Source organism: Stenella coeruleoalba (assembly GCF_951394435.1).
Source record: "Stenella coeruleoalba genome assembly, chromosome: X".
Lineage (NCBI taxonomy): Eukaryota > Metazoa > Chordata > Mammalia > Artiodactyla > Delphinidae > Stenella > Stenella coeruleoalba.
In genome coordinates, this window is record NC_137152.1 from 97,028,742 (window position 1) to 97,048,685 (window position 19,944).

The following is a 19,944-nucleotide window of genomic DNA, read 5'->3' on the forward strand; positions in this document are numbered from 1 at the left end:
TGGCTTCTAAACATGCTTTAGTATTTCTCATATTAAAAAAAATCCTTCCCCAATACCCTTTATCATCACCATTTTTTCACTGCCAAACTTCTCTGAAAAGTTGTCTATGCTGTTTCCATTCTCAGCCCAGTCTGGCTTTCATTCCTTATCATTCCAGGTCATCAATGATTTGTAAGTCACTGAATCCCATGGCCTTTTTTTAAAAAAATATTTTTTGGCTGTGCCACATGGCAGGTGGGATCTTAGTTCACAGACCAGGGATCGAACCTCCACCCCCTGCAATGGAAGTGTGGAGTCTTAACCACTGGACCGCCAGGGAAATCCCCCCATGGCCTTTTTTCAGGCATCACACTTGACCTTCCAGCAGCATCCAACCCTGATGGCCACTCCCCTTCTTCATTCTTATCCTTGGGTTAGGTAATATAATACCAGTCTTCTGGTTTTTCACCTGCTCTCTGGCTACTCCTTTTCTGTCTTTATACATTTCCTTACCTGTACAGTATCCTTAGAGTTCTTTAAGGCTGGGCCTTAGGCCTGTTTCTGTTCTTTCTCTACTCTCTCCCCCTAAGTGATTAAATCCAGGCCCATGGCTTCAATGATCACCTAAAAATAGATGAATTCCAAACCTGTATCTCTAGCCCAAATCTTTTCTCTGAGCTCCAAGACCTGTATATCCAACTGCCCCCATCTCCATTTCCCACCTGCCACTCACCCTCACTGTAACATGGTTTCTGCCTCACCAGTTCACATGTGCCTCAATACTGCCAAATCCAGTGAACAGTGCACATTTCTTATCTTTCTTAATCTCTCTGTGGCATGGGACACTGCCAGCCATTCTCCTCCTTGAAAATACCCCTTCCATTATGCCAGTACTCTCTCCCAGTTGAGGACCATTCTCTTTCAATCACCTTCGATGGCTCTTCCTCTTTACCTGCCTCTTGGGCTACTGGTTTCTAAAAGCTGAGTAAACATAAAGCAGTGACTTATAAAGTAAAGGCAAACTGATGTCACATTAGAGAAGATGGCAGGATGGAAATGAAGCAGCAGCTCAAGGATGTTGTCCAGACATTTTGGTTCTTATGGAACAAGACTGGTGAACAATGATTTGGCCTTCTAGGTGAGCAAAATATAGGCATAGTGCTAGTGAAGGTAGTAACAAATATCATTCATCCACTTTCAAAATTCCCAAAAGGTTAATTAAGTATCAAAAGCTTAATTTCTCAAAACTAACAGCTATTTTGTAAAGTTAATAAACACTTAGCTTCGTACTTGAGTGATGTTGATGTTTATTGATATCGACGCAAAACAAACTAAGATTAAAAGTTGCTATTTAACAGGAACAAATATTGGTGCAGTTTCCTTCCTGGAGACGGTAGGCACTCAGCTCCAGACCTAAGATAAAACAAAGACTGGATTGTCAAGCACCAACTAAGGGTTAAGCTTTAGTAATATAAAAATTGCTAAAGGCAAAAGGAGATGTTAAAAAAGTTTTTTTTATGCTAAGCTCACGTAAGCAAACAAAAAACTAAAACTAATCCTAAAACTTTAGGACATAGGATATAGACAAGACATGACTATTTAAATTTTTGCAGAAGCGAAAATCTGTTATATCCTTCACTGTACTTGTATTACAATTACATGCTTGTTGCTTCTACACTACACAAAGTCAACAGTTATCAACAACAATGACTATAACTAGATCTGAACAAGACTTCAAAGTGACTCTGCTCCACTGAAATTAAGAAAATTCAATCCAGGATTAACAAAACCTTTTGATTTTAGAGCCAGTTCCCGTATCTTCTTCTCGTGTCATACCTAATTAAGTCCTCTCTTGACGTCTCCTGCCTGCAAACTGCAATGTATGTCCTCTCCCTCAGCTTTGTCTGACACTTTAAAATTAATTTGTATGAACTGCATAAAAAATGAAATTGTACTTCCAATCTGAACCTGCAATCGGGCTCCTGCTTTGACGCAAAACATACTCCTCTGCAGTGTACCCCACCAGCACAGCGACCCCCTTTCTCTCTCTCTATTCCTTTGCCCTGAAGGCACTTCTGGATTGCTTAATTCGTGCTCTTTGGCTGCCTAGACAGTCAGGACACCTAAGGCCATTTGGACCTATCACTCCTCGCTTCCTTCTTTTCTATGGCTAATACCACTTTCCTGCTTTTTTTCTATGGTTGAATCTCCAGACTTGGTGCTGTCATCATGGGGACAGAGTCGATTTCGGCTTCGAGCTCCTGGTTGGTAAAGCTGCATTGCTGGGCGATCCTAAAGTAAAATGAAATGTTAATGTTACAACATTGCTACTAAGCATTTACAGGGGATTTTCAGAGTCATAAGTTATATATTGACATATACCAAAAAGAACCCACACAAGACCAAAATGTGAGGGCACAGTACGTGACAGTAAGTGCCGATGGTTAATTTGCTTCAAACTGCCCGCTTCCTTTCCCCTATCTACAAAGAAAAACAACCGTTTCACTTTTTAAGCAACAGTTAAAAATACGTATTATTTTATATGCCTAGAGTAAATTTTTGATAAGTCTACTGCCTAATTTTCTCAACCATCTCAAGATGAACTGAATCAGCTTGAATAGTTTTTCCTTAGAAACCATGGCCACTGGCTCTCTTCCCCATCAGTAAATTCACTTTAAAATGCACCACCACCTGAGAAAATTTTAGGAGTAAAAACAAAAGTAATAAAGAATGCAAAGTCTTAAATGAAGACCTCCCTGAAGTTATGAGCTCAGACCCTTGTAACTTAGCACAAATATGACTGTCTCTTAATTCAGGTTTAACAAGGTAATAGCCTAGTTTGAGACTCTCTAGGTGGCACTTTAGATCTCAGGTTCCTAAATAATCCTCAATAAAGTCACCAGGTACCCCTCAGTTCAAGTAATGTGTTTGGTTATGACAGTATGACCCTGGAAAACTTACATGTATAGGCCTTTTTTCAAATTCAATAAAACAAGACATGAGCCTTCCTTACCCTTTCTCTCTGACATATGAAAGTTAGGCTTAAAGCATTATTCCCAAGTGAATAATTCCAGCAAAATATTTCACTATTTTAACAAGATGAAACGTTAAAACAAATGAGACTGCTGCGTAGCATTTAAAGAAACAGATGATGGGGCTCCTACTGTGCAAAGATGGGACAATTTAAACATCCATCAACAAGGACAATAACTGATAGTAACAAGTTGGAGTACACCAAATATTTCTAAATCCACAAGTTCTTAAAGACTAAACGGAACAAAACTCATGGATAGCCCCTACAAGTTGCTGGGACACCAACTCATTACTCTGAATACTGTAAATAAAGGGAAAGGATCAAATGCTTTTCTTGCCTTTCCTCCACCTTATGAAATAACGCATCTAAACAAAATTATCAGGAGAAAAGCTGATAAAAATTTTTATAATATATGGATCAGGCTTATAATACCTGAACTAATTGATCAGTTGTTTTTCCAACTTTTTATCTTAAAAAATTTTTAATCTATAGAAATGTTGCCAAACTTGTACAACAAATACCTCATACCTTTCTCCTAGATTCACGATGGTTAACATTTTGTCACATGTGCCTTTTCCGACTCTAGTGTGTGCAGGCATACACGTATATAGACACATTATATTTTTGCAGAACCATTTGAGAGTAAGTGCAGACATCATGACCCTTCATTGCTAAATATTTCAGCCTGTGTATCTTAAGAGCAAGGACATCCTATCACATAACCATAATACGATTACTATTGGTCAATCTTAACGTCACAATAAAAGGATACCCAGACATTGTATGCTTCCTGATATGATGCAGTAGGAACTGCACACCACCACCTATCAAGTATTCTTGCCAACAATTGAGTCTGAATATATTCAGGCCTCTAGATGAGGGGCCACCTGTTTTTGTGAATAAAGTTTGATTGGCACACAGCCAGGCTTATTCTTTTACATGTTGTCTATGCCTACTTTCCTACAAAGCTTACCGGTTGTGACAGAGACCACATGGCCCACAAAGCCTGAAATATTTACCATCTGGCCCTTGACAGAAAAAATTTGCTGACACTGCTCTAGATATGACTACTGGTTTTCAAGGAAACACAGAAGGTAGAGGAACATGTTAAATGATACCACAGGGATGTAATTAGCCAATCTGGACTGTTAGAAGCTCTACAGGGCAAACTGGATTCTGCAACAAATAAATGGTAGGAAAGCAAGAGGAGGAGGAATTGTCTAGATTAAGAGACACTTAAGGGAACATTTCAAGCAAATACAGTTTGTGGACCTTGTTTAGAGCCTATAAAAAAGATGTTAATGAGACAATTGGGAAAATCTGAACACTGAGTAGGTAGGATGCTAAGGAGTTATTGTCAGTTTTTTTTTTTTTTCTGGTGTGAAAATGATATTAGGGTTATTTTATTAAGAAAAAGAGTCTTGGGCTTCCCTGGTGGTGCAGTGGTTGAGAGTCCGCCTGCCGATGCAGGGGACACGGGTTCGTGCCCCAGTTCGGGAAGATCCCACATGCCGCGGAGTGGCTGGGCCCGTGAGCCATGGCCGCTGGGCCTGCACTCCGCAACAGGAGAGGCCACAACAGTGAGAGGCCCGTGTACCAGAAAAAAAAAACAAAAAAAAAAAACAAAAAGAAAAAAAGCCTTTGGGACTTCCCTGGCAGTCCAGTGGTTAAAACTCTGCATTTCCACTGCAGGGGGTATGGGTTCGATCTCTGGCTGGGGAACTAGGATCCTGCATGCCACCTCGGGGCGTGGCCAAAAAAAAAAGTCTTTACTCTTAATATTGACGTATTTAAAGAAGAGATTATCTGTCTAGGATTTGCTTGAAAATAATCCAGTAGGAGTAAGATAGGCTAGAGTAGAAAGAAGATTGGCCATGAGGTGATAATTGCTGAAGCTGGGTGATGGGTACATCACATTATTCCTCTGTTCTCTCTACTTTTGTGTGTGTTTGAAATACATACACAAACTTATTAACAATAAGTTAATAAAAGGACCCCACCAAGACTGAAAAAAAGGTGCAGATAGTTAAAGTTCCCCTAAAATTCTATAATGAACAACGAGCTAGCCCTTTCCTTTATACTTGCAGGAAAAGAAAAAGAAATCCTCATGAAAATAAGTTTAACGAAAAGCAGCACCTTGTTTCTTATGCGATCTCTCTTAACCACTTCTTCTTTCTTTTCAGTTTTTTCTGAGCTGCCTACTGGTTCTGTACTTTCAGGCTTCTTTCCTTTATCCCGAAGGGCTTCTTTCTCTTTTTTCATTTCTTCTTCCTTTCTTTTAAAAGCCTTCTCTTTCTCGTAGCGCTCCTTCTGCCTGCGGCGCTCTTCCTCCTGCCGCTTCAGCCTCTCTCTTTCCCGCAGGGCGCGCTCTTGGTCTCGTTCATAATCCCGCTCCCTCTCCCTGTATTCTCTGCCACTCTCATCTTCAGGTCTGCGTGAGAAACAAATCTGAGTATGCACCCTCAAAGTTCTTCTAATCACAAATGCAGGAACATTCTGATCCTGACTTGGCCACTACAATGAGGTTGAACTTTTGGAGCAGCATTAAAAAAAAACTACTAGTATTTTGAAAAACAATAAAAAAAAAACCCCAAAGTCATTCCCCCAGATTAAGATACTAAAATATTTGAAACCTGTCCTCCTCATCCCCCTACACCTCGTAAAACCAAGTATCTTGATTCAGGTACAAGTCCAGAAAGTAGCAGTAAAACTAGCACCTAGAAACATACCAAAAACAAATGTACCAAAGAGCCCTCAACTACCGACCTCTTAGGCTTTTCATCTTTAAATTCACCATCAGAACGTTTGGGCAATGGACAACTCTGCCCACTGGCTCTTTCATCACTCAGATTCTCTTTGTCCAATTTCTTGACCTTTTCTCTTTTGTCCACTTCTTTTTCATCGCCTTTTTCTGGCTTCTTGAGCAGCTTTAAAGAGAACAAATTTAAGTTTATTTTGAAGGGTGGGACATTGTCTTCTGATTCTACCAAAGAAAATAATATACTAAATATTTTCAATTTAGGCTATAGAAGGCCCCCGTCTCTGCAGGTACTCATAAACTTTCAGGTGAACAACTAGTGCATGAGAGCAGTAATTTGCTAAAAGGACGCTATTAATGTGAAAGTGTTATCCACTCAAATGAAGTGGTTTAATCACTTTGTGGCAATAGGATCAAGACTCCTTTGGCTTAAATGGGTCAACCTTTAAGTAGACCAACGTACACTTTCAAGTACGCCTTCTGTAGCCCAGCATGTTGGCATAACTTGATAGGAAAATATGGTATGAATTTAAAATGCTAAGCAGATCATTACTGCTGGACTATTTTTACGTAGTAATTATAAAGACAAATACCTTGGTCACCAAAGGAGAGATCCATTGCAGGAATAATTTTGCCTTGAGTCTGAGAGTAGTTACATACTTATGATGGTACAATCATATTATCATTAGAGATGAAAAGCAAAAATTATTTGGCATTTGATTTAAAAATCCAAATACCTCATACAATGGAACTGTGAAGTTCCATCTGTACTGAATAGGAATTCTGCTCAATGTCATATATATGACAGAATGCAATTCTAAACTAAAAGTGGTTTATAAAGTCCAAATTGCTAACAAAAATTTCTTTCTCATGCCACTGCTATAAATCTCTCTAGAATACCCCCAAGTGTTGGATATTCAGAGAGATTTTTAGTCAAAATAGAAGAATTTCAAGTCTCAGAGTGAAGGCATCATAGAAAGTTTCATCTCAGGGTGAAGGCATCATACAAGCCACCAAGCAAGAGGCAAAGCACCACAAGACTTAAGCATGAAGTGTTTCAGCACACAGACAGCCACTGCAAATGGTGAGTCCAAACTGGACACTAAGAAGGCACCAGTGTAAAGTGAGGATACCATGTGCAGGTTTCACTGGAAGTGTTCTTATTTCTCTAATGAACATCTTTGTTAGAAGCCAAGATGTTCATTACTCTAATAAGAACATTAACGGATATCTCTAGCATGGCTGGCTCTACCTTCTGCCTTGCTGACAGAAATAGCAAGTCAAGTCACTTGTGGCATGGCGGACAGAGAAATCGCTAGAAGGAATTAAGATGGGAACCTCCCCACCCTGCCGCCAAGCCCCTTATCACCAATAATGAGTCCTGGAGAGCCTAGGGGAACCCTAGCCACGTGAACGGCTGAATTTTGAGGAGGTAAAAGGAGACCCTGCCATCACCTCGGTGAGATTTTCTCTGACTTTCTCTGAAGTACTATGTACAAGTACTTCCCCAGGAAGTTCGCTGAAGTAAGGGCTGCCAAGCCATGCCCTCAGAAGGGAAGTAGCAAGGCTGGGATCTTTCTATAGGTTTTCCTCTTCCTACATGCAATATATTAATCAGAATCTGCTGCTCACAGATTCCCAGGTAGATGCAAGAAGGTAACGTGGGGAATCCTGTGAGAGGGGAAAGGACATAATGCAGGGGGTATATCCCTAGTACTCCCACAAGGCAGCCAGTTATGAGAGGCATATAAAAAGAAGAGAAGGGAAAGAGCTCTTTAGGCATGGTTGTCCTCTAGCTGTATATTGTTGAAGCTCCTGGGTACACAGCAGAGCATCAGCAAGTCATCTGAGCTTCCTTCTAAGGTAGGAATTTAAAATGGCTCAGCTTTTAAGAAGACTTAGGTCAGTCTGAAGGGGTTTTCTACAGGTAACACTACCACCACCACCAAAAGGACTTATTAACTAAGACCTGTGTGTGTGACATGATACTAGGTGCTCTGTATCATGTACTTGGTCCTTACATTTTTCTGATTCACAGCTTGTAACAGAAACCTGTGTACCTGAGGACAGTGGAAAACAAACAGATGAGGCAACTTCATGTATCAAAAATGAAGGAAAAGCTGAATAAAACCCGTAATTCATGCCAGCCAGCCCTAAGCCCTTATTTATGAAGAATTGAGAAAATAATAATCCAAAATTGAACATTTTCAATGATTAAAAATAACACAGATCTGCACTGAATACCATGTAAACTACTTAACCTTTAAAATTATCTTAAATTAAAAGAATAATACTATTACTATTATAGGAAAGGCTTCTGTTGATTCACTCCCCCCCCAAAAAAGACAAAACCAAAACCAAAAAAACTGTTTACACCAACACAAGATGCATGCATATTTGAAGAAGTAGATACAGTACATGCAAATTTCAGCAACATGCAGTCAGTTTAAGTTATTTTCATACCTTAATCTTTGGTTCATCCTTTAATTTGTCCCTTTCTGGAACTCTGTCTATCTTCTTTAGCTTTTCTATATCTTTCCTTTTTCGTTTCTCTTCTTCTTTCCACTTCCTCCTCTCTTCTTCTCTTTGTCTTTTTCTTTCTATTTCTCGCCTCCTTCTTTCTTCTCTCTTTTCTTCTCTCATCCTCTAGAAAGAAACATCAACACAAACCTTCAAACAAGATAACTGCCACCAAAAACTTAGTCTTGAAGGTACGGTGGGCACCCACTTAACTATATCATCTTTCCTTCCCATTTTCTATCTCCTTAACCCCCTCACCACCCCATTCAAAATATGAGAGAGAATAAAGACCAGGGCCTGCTAATATCAGAGTCTCCCAATGCTGCCTTACTACATTATCCAGAGGCTTTCAGGAAATCAAGAGTGTGTCTCTGGAGCAAGCTAAGGACTCCCTGGTTTTGCAGAGTGAATCTTTGGTCCAACAACCAGAGTGAAGAAGAAGGCCAGAGAGTGAGGCCAATGAGCCAACTCTTTAAAGAATAATGGTAGAAGAAGCAGCTATCTCTCCTATAGGATCCCAATGCTCTTATATTCACAGAATGCAAACCAATGAAATAGAAGTATTGAGAGAACTATAAAAACAAAAGGTTTACCTGCTTGTTTTTCAGGAAGCTCAAAAGTGGGGTTGTCTTTTTAGCTACATAAATGTAAACAGATTATTAATAATACTTAATCAACCCCTAGAAAGGATTCTGTTTTCTGACATTCCCTGCCAACCACCCAAGGTGGGAAAACTACACCCCTTAAACAGTAAGTTCACAACTATATTATTGGAAAGAAGTTTTACAGTATTCTATTTCGATTCTGAAGGTTTAAAATAATTTTTTAAAAGTTAAGAAATTCAAATTAAAACAATAAAACAATTATTAAAAAGAGCAATTCCCGGTCAGTGAGAATAAAGTGCAAAGGACATTCTCTTGTTTTACAGATGGGAGTATAAATTTGCTCAACCAGGAAGAAACTGGGGTAAGGGGCTAAAAATATCTAATACTTTTGACCCCATAATTCCACTTCTGGGAATTTATTCTATGGAAAGTATCGGAGATGGGCTTATATTATGCATCCATTAATAAAAACCAAGTTTTAGAAGAATATTTAACTCATTCTTCAATATTCTGAACAATGCTATCTAACCTTGTAGCTAGCTTTTTGCAAAGCATACTTCCTTCCTAGGATAAATTCCTAGGAGTGGAAATCCTGGGTCAGAGGCTGTGCTTATGTTTAGAGCTGATATAGTAGTGACAACTTACTACTAAAACCAATATCCAAGCTAGAATTTCTCAAGTGGTTTTCAATTTTGCAGTAACTAACTTCATTTTTTGACATTTTCAGGTCAAAATTTTTTTTAGGAATATGAGCTTATTACTAGAAAACACCAATTGATCTTCAAAGGCTTACCAACATCTTAAGGTCCTATATGAGTCTTCAAACTTTTTATACTTCTGTTACATTTGTGTGGCACTAAATAAGTCAGAATTTTTCCCATCTTATCAATGCATTCTCATAATCCTGTGAGGCAGGTATTATCTGCACTTTATAGTAGAACAAACAGAGTCTTAAAGAAGTTAGTGCCTTTCCCATGGTCAAACAGCTAGCAAGTGACAGAAGTGGGAGTCTGACAGGTCTTCTGATGAAAAAGCTGTTGCCCTTAATTCCTTTTGCCCACTTACCTATTAATTCTCTATTTTTTGCTTCTATTTCCTCTAGCAGTGTCTCTGGAGTAGATGTCATTTTCTCATTATCTGCAGCATAACTTTCCAAAAATTTTCTATATTCTGGATCTAAATAATTGTTTAAGTAAATAGAAAACATAGCAGACTTTAAACAAAATAGGAAATATTATCTATGGGAGAACTGCAAGCCATAGTTATGGGACCTTCAGAGACTATCATTTATAGCATGTAAGCAGTTTCTGCATCAGTACACCTCACTTTAATTAAACTCAGCATATGAAAATCAGGTGTTCTAAACAGATAAATGAGGGCAGATGTCCTAGATGTGGCACTAGAGGTGATAGTAACTTCTGGAATTCTTTCCTAGATGCCTCCGACATCAGAAAGGGTAACACATCTGAGTCATTATGTTGTATCTGGAGCATGCACTGTGGAGCATGTCACTTGATCTAGTCTTCACGGTCTGAATCTATGATATAATCAATAAGCAGCTGTGTGTTGAGTCTTTTCTGTGTTTTCCTTATAAAATACCCATTATAGTAATAAATAATGGAAACCAAACTAGTTGATTCTAAAATGCCCATCTGATATAAAATATTGCAGCTAAGTCCTTAGCCAACACAACCACATTACAGAGATCTCAAAATCTGGATCCAGTTTACCGTAAATGGCAATTATTTCAGTTTTTTAGTTCTAGTATTTCAGTTCAATGGAATTACTATGTGTGCAGTTAACTGCATATTCAAAGCCTAGAAAACAGGACTGGCCACTACAGATACTTTATATTAAGTTACTCAAGTATAGAAAATTTTCCATCACAGCTCTCAATGATAACGCTTCCTCTTTATAAAAATGGAAACCAAAAGTCAAATAAATAATCATAAAAATGGTAAGAGGCCTCAAGGAGTTGTAATTTGAAACATCTGATTTTTTCCCATTGTCTTCTAATATACCTAAGGTGATTTACTACTCAACAGTCAAAATATATTGCTTAATGGTGAAGGGATGAAAAGCCATTAGCCAAAGAGAGTGAAAACTAGAGGAAACCCACCTCCATTCTAACAAGCAAAGCTTTCATCAGTGAATTACATCTCTCATGAACTTTATTTCCTATGTTTTCTTAATTTAAAAGATTGGAGTCCACTTAATTCCCACAAAGGTAATATTTTTAAAAAACCCATGGCCCTACTATATATACAACACAGGGAACTCCACTCAATATTCTGTAATAACCCATATGGGAAAAGAACCTGAAAAAGAATAAATATATGTATATGTATAACAGAATCACTTTGCTGTACACCTGAAACTAACACAACATTGTAAATCAACTATATTCCAATATAAAATAAAAATTAAATTAAAAAAAACATGGCATTAGCATTACATAACTAGAGCTATACTGTACCATCATCGATAGTCCCAACTTTAGTATCTCTTTTCTTAGTCTTCTTTTTTGCAGCTTTTTGAAAAGGTGCAAATTCTACTATGGCAGGATATTCCTGACCTGTTTAGAAAAAATAGCATACTTGTTGTAAGAAAGAAAAGGTCAAAAGTGGATACAAGAGACTCAACCCACCACTCTCTAGGCTTCCTTTGATGACAGTGGTCTGAACAGGTCTCCCAACAGGCATAAATCACATTGGCACAACTAAAATCAACATGTTGCCAAAGGAGCTCCCAGTTCATACTGATAACTTAGTGAAAAGATATGGGAGGGAATTAAAATACTCACTTAAATTCAACTTCTAAGTGTGATATTGTGATATGTGGGGGAAAAAAAATCTACAAACTAATTTTCATTTAAAAAATACATCAGAGGGAATTCCCTGGCAGTCCAGTGGTTAGTACTCGGCACTTTCATTGCAGGGGCCTAGGTTCAATCCCTAGTGGGGGAACTAAGATCCTGCAAGCCATGCAGCATGGCCAAAACAAACAAACGAACAAACAAAAAAACCAGATCACAATACTGATTATACAGGGGTATAAATATGTCAAAAGTCACCAAATGCACACATAAAATGGATGCATTTTAATATGTAAATTATACCTTAATAAAATTGATTTTTTATAAGTGCAAAAATATACATCAGAAATCTCTAGAACAGGTAAAGCTACAGAGATAGAAAGTAGGTTAGTGCTTGTCTAGAGATAAGGAGTAACAGCTAATGGGTACGAGGTTTCTCTTTAGAGAAATGTGTTCTAAAATTAGATTGTGGCGACAGCTGCACAACTCTGTGAATATACTAAAAAACACTGAACAGTACACTTTAAAAGGGTGAATTTTATGGCATATGCATTATATCTCAGTAAAGCTGTTATTAAAAAATACACCAGGAGACACCAAAGCACAGGCAACAAAAGTGAAAAATAGATAAACTGTGCTACATCAAAATTAGGAACTTATGGGGCTTCCCTGGTGGCACAGTGGTTGGGAATCCGCCTGCCAATGCAGGGGACACGGGTTCGAGCCCTGGTCCGGGAATATCCCACATGCCGCGGAGCAACTAAGCCTGTGTGCCACAACTCCTGAGCCTGTGCTCTAGAGCCCGCGAGCCACAACTACTGAAGCCTGTGCGCCTAGAGCCCATGCTCCGCAACAAGAGAAGCCACCACAATGAGAAGCCCGCGCACCACAATGAAGAGCAGCTCCACTTGCCACAACTAGAGAAAGCCTGTGCCCAGCAACAAAGACTCAACGCAGCCAAAAATAAAAATAAATAAAATAAATAAATTAAAAAAAAATTAAGAACTTCTGTGCATCTAGGGACATAATCAACAGAGAGAAAAGGAAGCCTATAGAATTGGAGAAAATATTTGCAAATCATATATCTGATAAGGGGTCAATATACAGAATACGTAAAGAACTCCTACAACTCAACAAAAAAAACCCCAAATAATCTGATTAAAAAATGTTCAAAGGACTCGAATAGACATTTCTCCAGAGATGGTATACAAATGGCCAATAAGCAAATGAAAAGATGCTATGTGCTCAAGCATATGAAAAGATTAAACTATTACCTCACTAATCATTAGGGAAATGCCAATCAAAACCACAATGAAATACCATCTTATACCTGTCAGAATGATTACTATTAAAGGGGAAAAAAACCCCAGAAAATAGCAAATGTTGGCAAGGACATGGAGAAATTAGAACCTTCATGCATTGCTGGTGGGAATATAAAATGGTGCAGCCACTATGGAAAACGGTATGGTGGTTCCTCAAAAAAATTAAAAATAGAATTACCATATGACCCCGCAATTCCACTTTTGGGTATGTATTCAAAAGAAGTGAAAGCAGAGACTTGAACAGATGCTTGTACATTCATAGCAGCATTATTCACAATAGCCAAATGTCCCTCAACAGATGAATGGATAAAGAAAATGAAGTATATACATACAATGGAAAAGGAGATTCTGACACATGCTACAACATGGATTAACCTTGAGGACATTATGCTAAGTGAAATAAGCTAGTCACTAGAAGTCAAATACTATGATTCCACTTATATGAGGTACCTAGAATGGTCAACTTCATAGACAGAAGGGTGGTTCATGGAGGTAGAATGTAGTTGCAAGAGGCTGGGAGAGGGAGAAATGGGGAGTTGTTTAACAGGTAGAGTTTCAACCTTACAAGAAGAAGTTCTAGAGATTGGTTGCAGAACAACGTGAATGTACTCAACACTACTGAACTGCACATTTAAAAATGGTTAAGATGGTAAATTTTATTTGTGCATTTTACCACAATTTTTAATAATGCAAAAAACCAAAAAAAGTAACGAGGTAATGATACATACTATGACATGGATGAACCTTGAAAACATACTAAGTAAAAGAGGCAGTCACAAAAGGCCACATATTGTATGATTCAGTTCATATGAAATGTCCAGAATAAGGAAATCCATAGTTAGATCAGTGGTTGCCAGGGTCTAGCGGGAGAGGAGAATGGGAGATGACTGCTAATGAATACAGGATTCTTTTTGAAGTGATGTATACATTCTGGAATTACATAGTGGTAATGGTTACAAAACTTGTGAATATACTAAAAACCATTGAATTTTATGGTATGTGAGTTATATCTCAATTAAAAAAAAAAAACCCAAGTGACTACTGGAAAAATACACCAGATCCCTGCTATAGAATAATGTCATACAAGGTATAAAATTCCATCCTGGGCTTCCCTGGTGGCGCAGTGGTTGGGAGTCCGCCTGCCAATGCAGGGGACGCGGGTTCGTGCCCCGGTCTGGGAGGATCCCACATGCCAGGGAGCGGCTGGGCCCGTGAGCCATGGCCGCTGGGCCTGCGCGTCCGGAGCCTGTGCTCCGCAACGGGAGAGGCCATAGCAGTGAGAGGCCCGCGTACCGCAAAAAAAAAAATTCCATCCTTAGATCTTTGGCATGTAAACATAAGCCAGGATAAATTACTAGAATTGACCATTAGGCATCACAAAGCAGTCACACAGGAAACAAGGTTTTAGAAATCCTAGTGAATGCAGAATCATATTACCTTAATAACTGATACATTTGAGAAGGAACAGATAAACCAGACTGAAACAAAAGGAAATTGTGGAAGACAGGCTGAAAAAAACAGAAGTGAGGCCAAACTATGGAAGATGCTGACTACCAGACTAAGGAATTCGGACTTTTGTTCACAACTGCTATCTTAAGTCACTATTTTCAAAAAGATTAATTTCATGGCAATATAAGACTATTAAATTATACAGAAAGTGGAAAAAAATGGAAAATCCTATAAGGTTAGAGACTGGTTGTCTAAGCATTTGGTGATGAGGATATAGAGTGTGAAAGTATTACTAAGTCTAGATGAACAAGATATTAAAAAGCAGTAAATTGACAAAATCCATCACTTGTTTAAATGTAAGGGATAAAAAAGAGAGGAAAAAAGTTAAACACAACTCAGATTTCCAGGAAATCACTGCTATCTACTGGAATAAACTTGGAGTGGAGAAGTAGCCGGTTTGAGGGGATTAATAAAAGCTGGACAAACACAGTAGCAATCCTTCAACTTTTACTGGCATATTTCCTGACAAAGATTTCCTTTTTACCAACTTTGAACTAATACTGAAAAAACATAACCTAACAAAAAGACACATCATTCACCTATGATTGCAAAGTCAAAAGAAAAGTGGCAAATGGAAGTGTGGACATTCTCTGACTAAATGTTGCAAGCAGCAGATAATAAAATGAGAGTTAAGGCAGAAGTTTTTCTTCCCTATAAACTCCTGGATACAAAGTGGGAAATCATCAAGTTCAATGTTTTAATTATATACAACTTAGAATGTTAAACAGTACTCCAGCTGGCAACTATTGACATAAAGAATCTGACTTAAATAAGTGTTAGTCCTTGAAGCAAGATGAGAAGTAAATATTTAAAATTTGTCATACAAGTTTAAAGAGTCATTTATCAGTATCACTGTTGAAACTAGTAAATACTCAAAACAACAGATCATCTAATACCGGGCAAAAGAATAGTCACAGGAGGAGAAAACTGTGGCAATTTCATTCAGTTGATCAAACTACAGAAATAATAGGTTAATACAAATACCTGAGGACTGTAAAAAGTCATATTATCTATTTATAAGGCTGTCATAAGCTTATCAAATGTGTAAAACTCTTTAAATGTTGCTCATCTTATCACCCAGGATTTTAGAAACGCCATGAAGGCATCGAGAAAACACTGTGATACACACATTGTCTTAAACATACCAATGACAAAGAAACCACCCCCCTCAGTTAAAAGGACTTACCTTTATTGTCGAGGAACACATAACCATCGAAACGATCCCTGAACAAAATAATGTCCTCCTGGTTTTTAAAGTTGATGTATGCTCTGGCATACATATGAGGATACAGGCTGCAGGGAGGAAAGCAATTATGTCAATGTGCTTGCAGGTGTCTGACTGAACTACAAGTATGCATATGTTAAAAAGATAGGCTCAAAAATCAAATGGAAAACATTAGTAGGATTAAAAAGAATGGAAGAAACCTTTTTCATTTACCCCCTCCCTCTTTTATTTATTTATTTTACCTAGTATCATTAGAAAAAAACTCAAAATAATCATGCTCAGGCATAGGCTGAAGATGTTCCTGAAGCTGCTCCTTGGTCAAAGTGGGCGGTAATCTCCGTATTACCACCTTAAGAAATGAATAAGGAAAATAAAATTAGTACAAAGCAATTTTCTGTCAAACCTGAATCACTGTCCCTGAAGAAAGTTGGCCTTTAAAAGATGAGATCACTTATAAAAACCCAAGAGAATGTTCAGAAAGCTCAGAATGATTAGTCAAACATAATAGTAACGTAGTTAAAAAAAACCACCAACTCTCAAAAACGAGAACTGCCTGGAGCAAGGAAAATCTCAGGTTCTGTTTACCTGAAGCCCCACAGTTTACTAGGTCTTCGCCTCATTTTCTATCACCCATTTTCAGCAGTGGTAAGAAATTAGTAAACCAACCCTGGTCTTTTGTGGGTGCCATGAATTCTTGATTTATTAATATTTCCCTACCACATCCAACACATCCTAAAATAAAATCCTTACTCAATCAGCATAAAGAATTCAAAATTCTAAGGAAAACCACAAATTCCCTCATTGCTCCCCAAATAAGGATGCACCCGATCTGGCCCCCAGACCATAATATCCCCCACCCACCCACTCCCTCAACTAGCCTCTATTAATTTTCCTATCACAAACTACTCCCACCCTTGATGGCCTCTTCACTATTGCCCCTTCCCAACCATCCTCCACGGGTGGCGGAACGGTCCCGCCCTCTCCTGGGCCGACAGCCGGCCAGTCACCTTGCTCAACGCCTCTTTCTTCTCCTTGTTCCGATCCTGCTTATCTTCCGCTTTGATGCTGTCCCCCGAAGGCCCACAGACGCTGCCTGTGGCCCCCGGGGGAGTCAAGAGGGTTACTCGCTTCTCCTTAGGCCTATGCTCCTTCTCCTCCTTCATGGCCACGGTTTCGCTCCTCATCACGGTGGCCCGGCCTAAACGCCACTACGCCGGCACCTAACGACTCCCGGCCCACTCCGAACAGAACTCCGCCCCCAACGGACGCCCCGCCTTCTAAGCGGAATCCTGCTTTCTTTTGGGCCCCGCCAGGATCTCGCGAGACTTCAGGACGCCTGGTCTTAGCTTCCCGCCCGCGGAATCCCCGCACCGCCCAATCCCCTTGCGACCCAGACTCCCTCGGGGCACGTCATTAGCAGCTCCGCCATCTTGGCTGGGACGAGTATTTCACGGACTGCAAATCCCGGCATGCAAAGCACTTACTCGGGCTTCCCTGGTGACGCAGTGGTTAAGAATCCACCTGCCAATACAGGGGACACGGGATCGAGCCCTGGTCTGGGAAGATCCCACATGCCACTGAGTAACTAAGCCCGTGTGCCACAACTACTGAGCCTGCGCTCTAGAGCCCACGAGCCAAAACTACTGAGCCCACGCGCCACAACTATTGAAGCCCGCGCACCTAGAGCCCGTGCTCCGCAACAGGAGAGGCCACCGCAATGAAAAGCCCGCGTATCGCAAGAAAGAGCAGCCCCCGCTCGCTGCTTCTGGCCGGGAGGTCTGGAGTCGTAGGTGTTTCAGGGTTCCTATTTGTAAGTAAATGGAATCCTTAATCTTGAAAGTGTAGTGTTTTTCAGATCTAAAGATACTTTCTGCGGGCTTTGTTTTCCTCAGATAAACCCGATGTTATCCAAAGTTTACCTCACTAGGGGAACGACTTGTATTTTCTATCATTGGTTGTGAAGTGTCCTTTCAGAGTCTTTAGAGGTTTTTTTCCTTATATTGATTAGGATTCAGACACTTAATAAACACGCACAGAACACTGACATTAAAGGATCATTATAACCAAAATGTATGAGATTTGTTTTCATCACCGTTTTTAAAAGTAAAAGGAACCTATCATGGTACTGATGCCCCGCAGGGAGGAGAAAATAAAATAAAACCCAACTTGCTTTAGATGGGATTGCCCTCCTTCCCGCTTTAAAAAAGGCTAATTATGCATTATTTGTAATAGCCCCAAACTGGAAACAACCCAAATATCTGTCAACCGGCTAATGCATAAACAAAATGTGGCACATCCATAGATCTAAATACTACTCAGCAATAAAAATGAAGCGATACGTCCATCCACATGAGTGAATCTCAAAACGATTATGCTGAGTGAAAGAATCAGGACACAAAGAGAATACATGCTGTATGATCTCATTGATATGAAATTCCAGAAAAGGTAAAACCATAGTGAGAGAAAGCAGATCAATGATTGCCAGGGGGCGTCGGGGGTGGGGAGAAGGGATTGACTGCAGAAGGGCTCCAGGGAACTTTTTGGAATTATAAAAAATGCTCTTTATCATGATTGTGGTGGTGGTTGCATGACTGCAGACATTTGTGTAAACTCATTGAATTGTACACTTAAAATTGGCAAATATTATTTTATGTAAATTATATTTTATTGAAATTCAGCCCCTCAGATTAAAAGAAATGCAAAACTTGAAAAATATTGCTCAGCAAAAGCCCCAGGGGGCTCCTCAGGAGAATGGAATGGAATCTGTCTCCTTCTCCAAACCCAAGAAAAATCTTTTTCCGTGGAGGAGCTGGTTAGTAGTGATCTTGAAGAGACAGCTGGCAGTGGAAGTCTTTACAAGAGGAAGAAATCTTTCTCCAAAAAGGAACCAATTAGTGACCCTAAAGAGGCAGGAAACAAGTGTCCCCAAGAAAAAGAGGAAATTCTCTTGTAAATGTCAAGTATTCTGATTTGGGTTTTTTTAATGTTTTATTATACTTTGTTAAAAAGGAAAAATTGTACATTTTAGAATGTTTTTATGAGTAAATTTAATGTACTGAAAATGTAAAAAAAAGAAAAGAAAAAGAGGAAATTCTCTTCCAAGGAGGAGCCACTCAGCAGTGGACCTGAAGAGGCTGCTGCCAGCAAGAGCAGCAGCTTCAAGAAAAAGAAAAAGCTCCAAAAGCTGTCCCAGGGTGATTAGAATTGACATTTCCCTGGTGAGGCATAACTTGCAGAGATATTTCCCAACCCAAGCCTATATCTCAATAAAAAGAAAAATATTGCTCTAAATGATAGAGCGTTTGTATTTCATCAAATTTAAGATACCATCGAATCTAAAACCATTATTTTATATACAAAGAAAGAAAAAATGCTGCCAATTGAACTATGACACACTATCAATTTTAAGATGTATCTTGATTTCAGAGGTGTTAAAATGTGAAAAAAAGTGTTAGTATCAATTGAGCATAGTATATCTCTATTATGTGCAATTAAGGAAAAAGGAGGTGAAATGGGAGAGAAGGGCAAATGATAAGCCAGAGAGAGACACAGACATCCCCAGCAGGCAGGAACCAAGTTAAGGATGCAATAGAAACCCAAGGCAGAAAGCTGGCTCAGGGCCAAGGACCCATTTTTGCTGACGTCTGGAATATATTATCCAGACTCCGTTCTTAAACTGTCTCACTTCTGTTGCCAAGCATATGCTTGTGTTCCTAATTCCTGTTGCCAAGGCTATTTCCCTGTATTTGGGATCTGTTACTCACTCTTGCCTCCAGCACCTGCCCACTCGTACAAGCCTAGCTTAAGTATCTATCTGCCTCTGAACTCCTACTTAGCTTTGCATTTACATCTTGGTGTATGCCTGTTTTGGAGTGCTTGCTAGCTTTAAACAACTGCTGTATTTCAGTCGTCAGAGTTGGGTGTTCCAGGGCTCAGTCCTTAGACCCCTTTTCTATCTACGCTCACTCCTCTGTTAGTCTCATCTGTTCTTGTGGATTTTCTCTCTTCGCTGACTACTCCAAAATTTATATCACCAGTCCATACATCTCCTCTGAATTCCAGACATATATCAACTGCCTAATTTGACATCTCCACTTAGATGTCTAACACATTCAGATTCTCTGAACATGTCCAAAACTGAACACCTGATCACTCCCCACAACGCCTGTATTAGTTT

General features: G+C 39.3%; 1 protein-coding gene across 2 annotated transcripts; it reads right to left on the minus strand.

Annotated features, from left to right (window-relative positions):
• Nucleotides 1-1,277: 1,277 nt before the first annotated feature.
• On the minus strand, nucleotides 1,278-17,059 carry UPF3B (UPF3B regulator of nonsense mediated mRNA decay). Of its 2 annotated transcripts, XM_079911541.1 has the most exons (11): nucleotides 16,775-17,059; nucleotides 16,010-16,116; nucleotides 15,729-15,835; nucleotides 11,373-11,471; nucleotides 9,962-10,072; nucleotides 8,885-8,928; nucleotides 8,235-8,417; nucleotides 7,793-7,831; nucleotides 5,780-5,940; nucleotides 5,150-5,444; nucleotides 1,278-2,271 (listed from the first exon to the last, which is right to left on the minus strand). In XM_079911541.1, exons 1-11 carry the CDS (start codon nucleotides 16,949-16,951, stop codon nucleotides 2,122-2,124), a joined length of 1,473 nt encoding a protein of 490 aa, XP_079767667.1. In that variant the 5' UTR covers nucleotides 16,952-17,059; the 3' UTR covers nucleotides 1,278-2,121. The 2 variants fall into 2 exon arrangements, with proteins under 2 accessions (XP_079767667.1, XP_079767668.1); XM_079911542.1 differs by lacking the exon at nucleotides 7,793-7,831.
• Nucleotides 17,060-19,944: the final 2,885 nt, after the last annotated feature.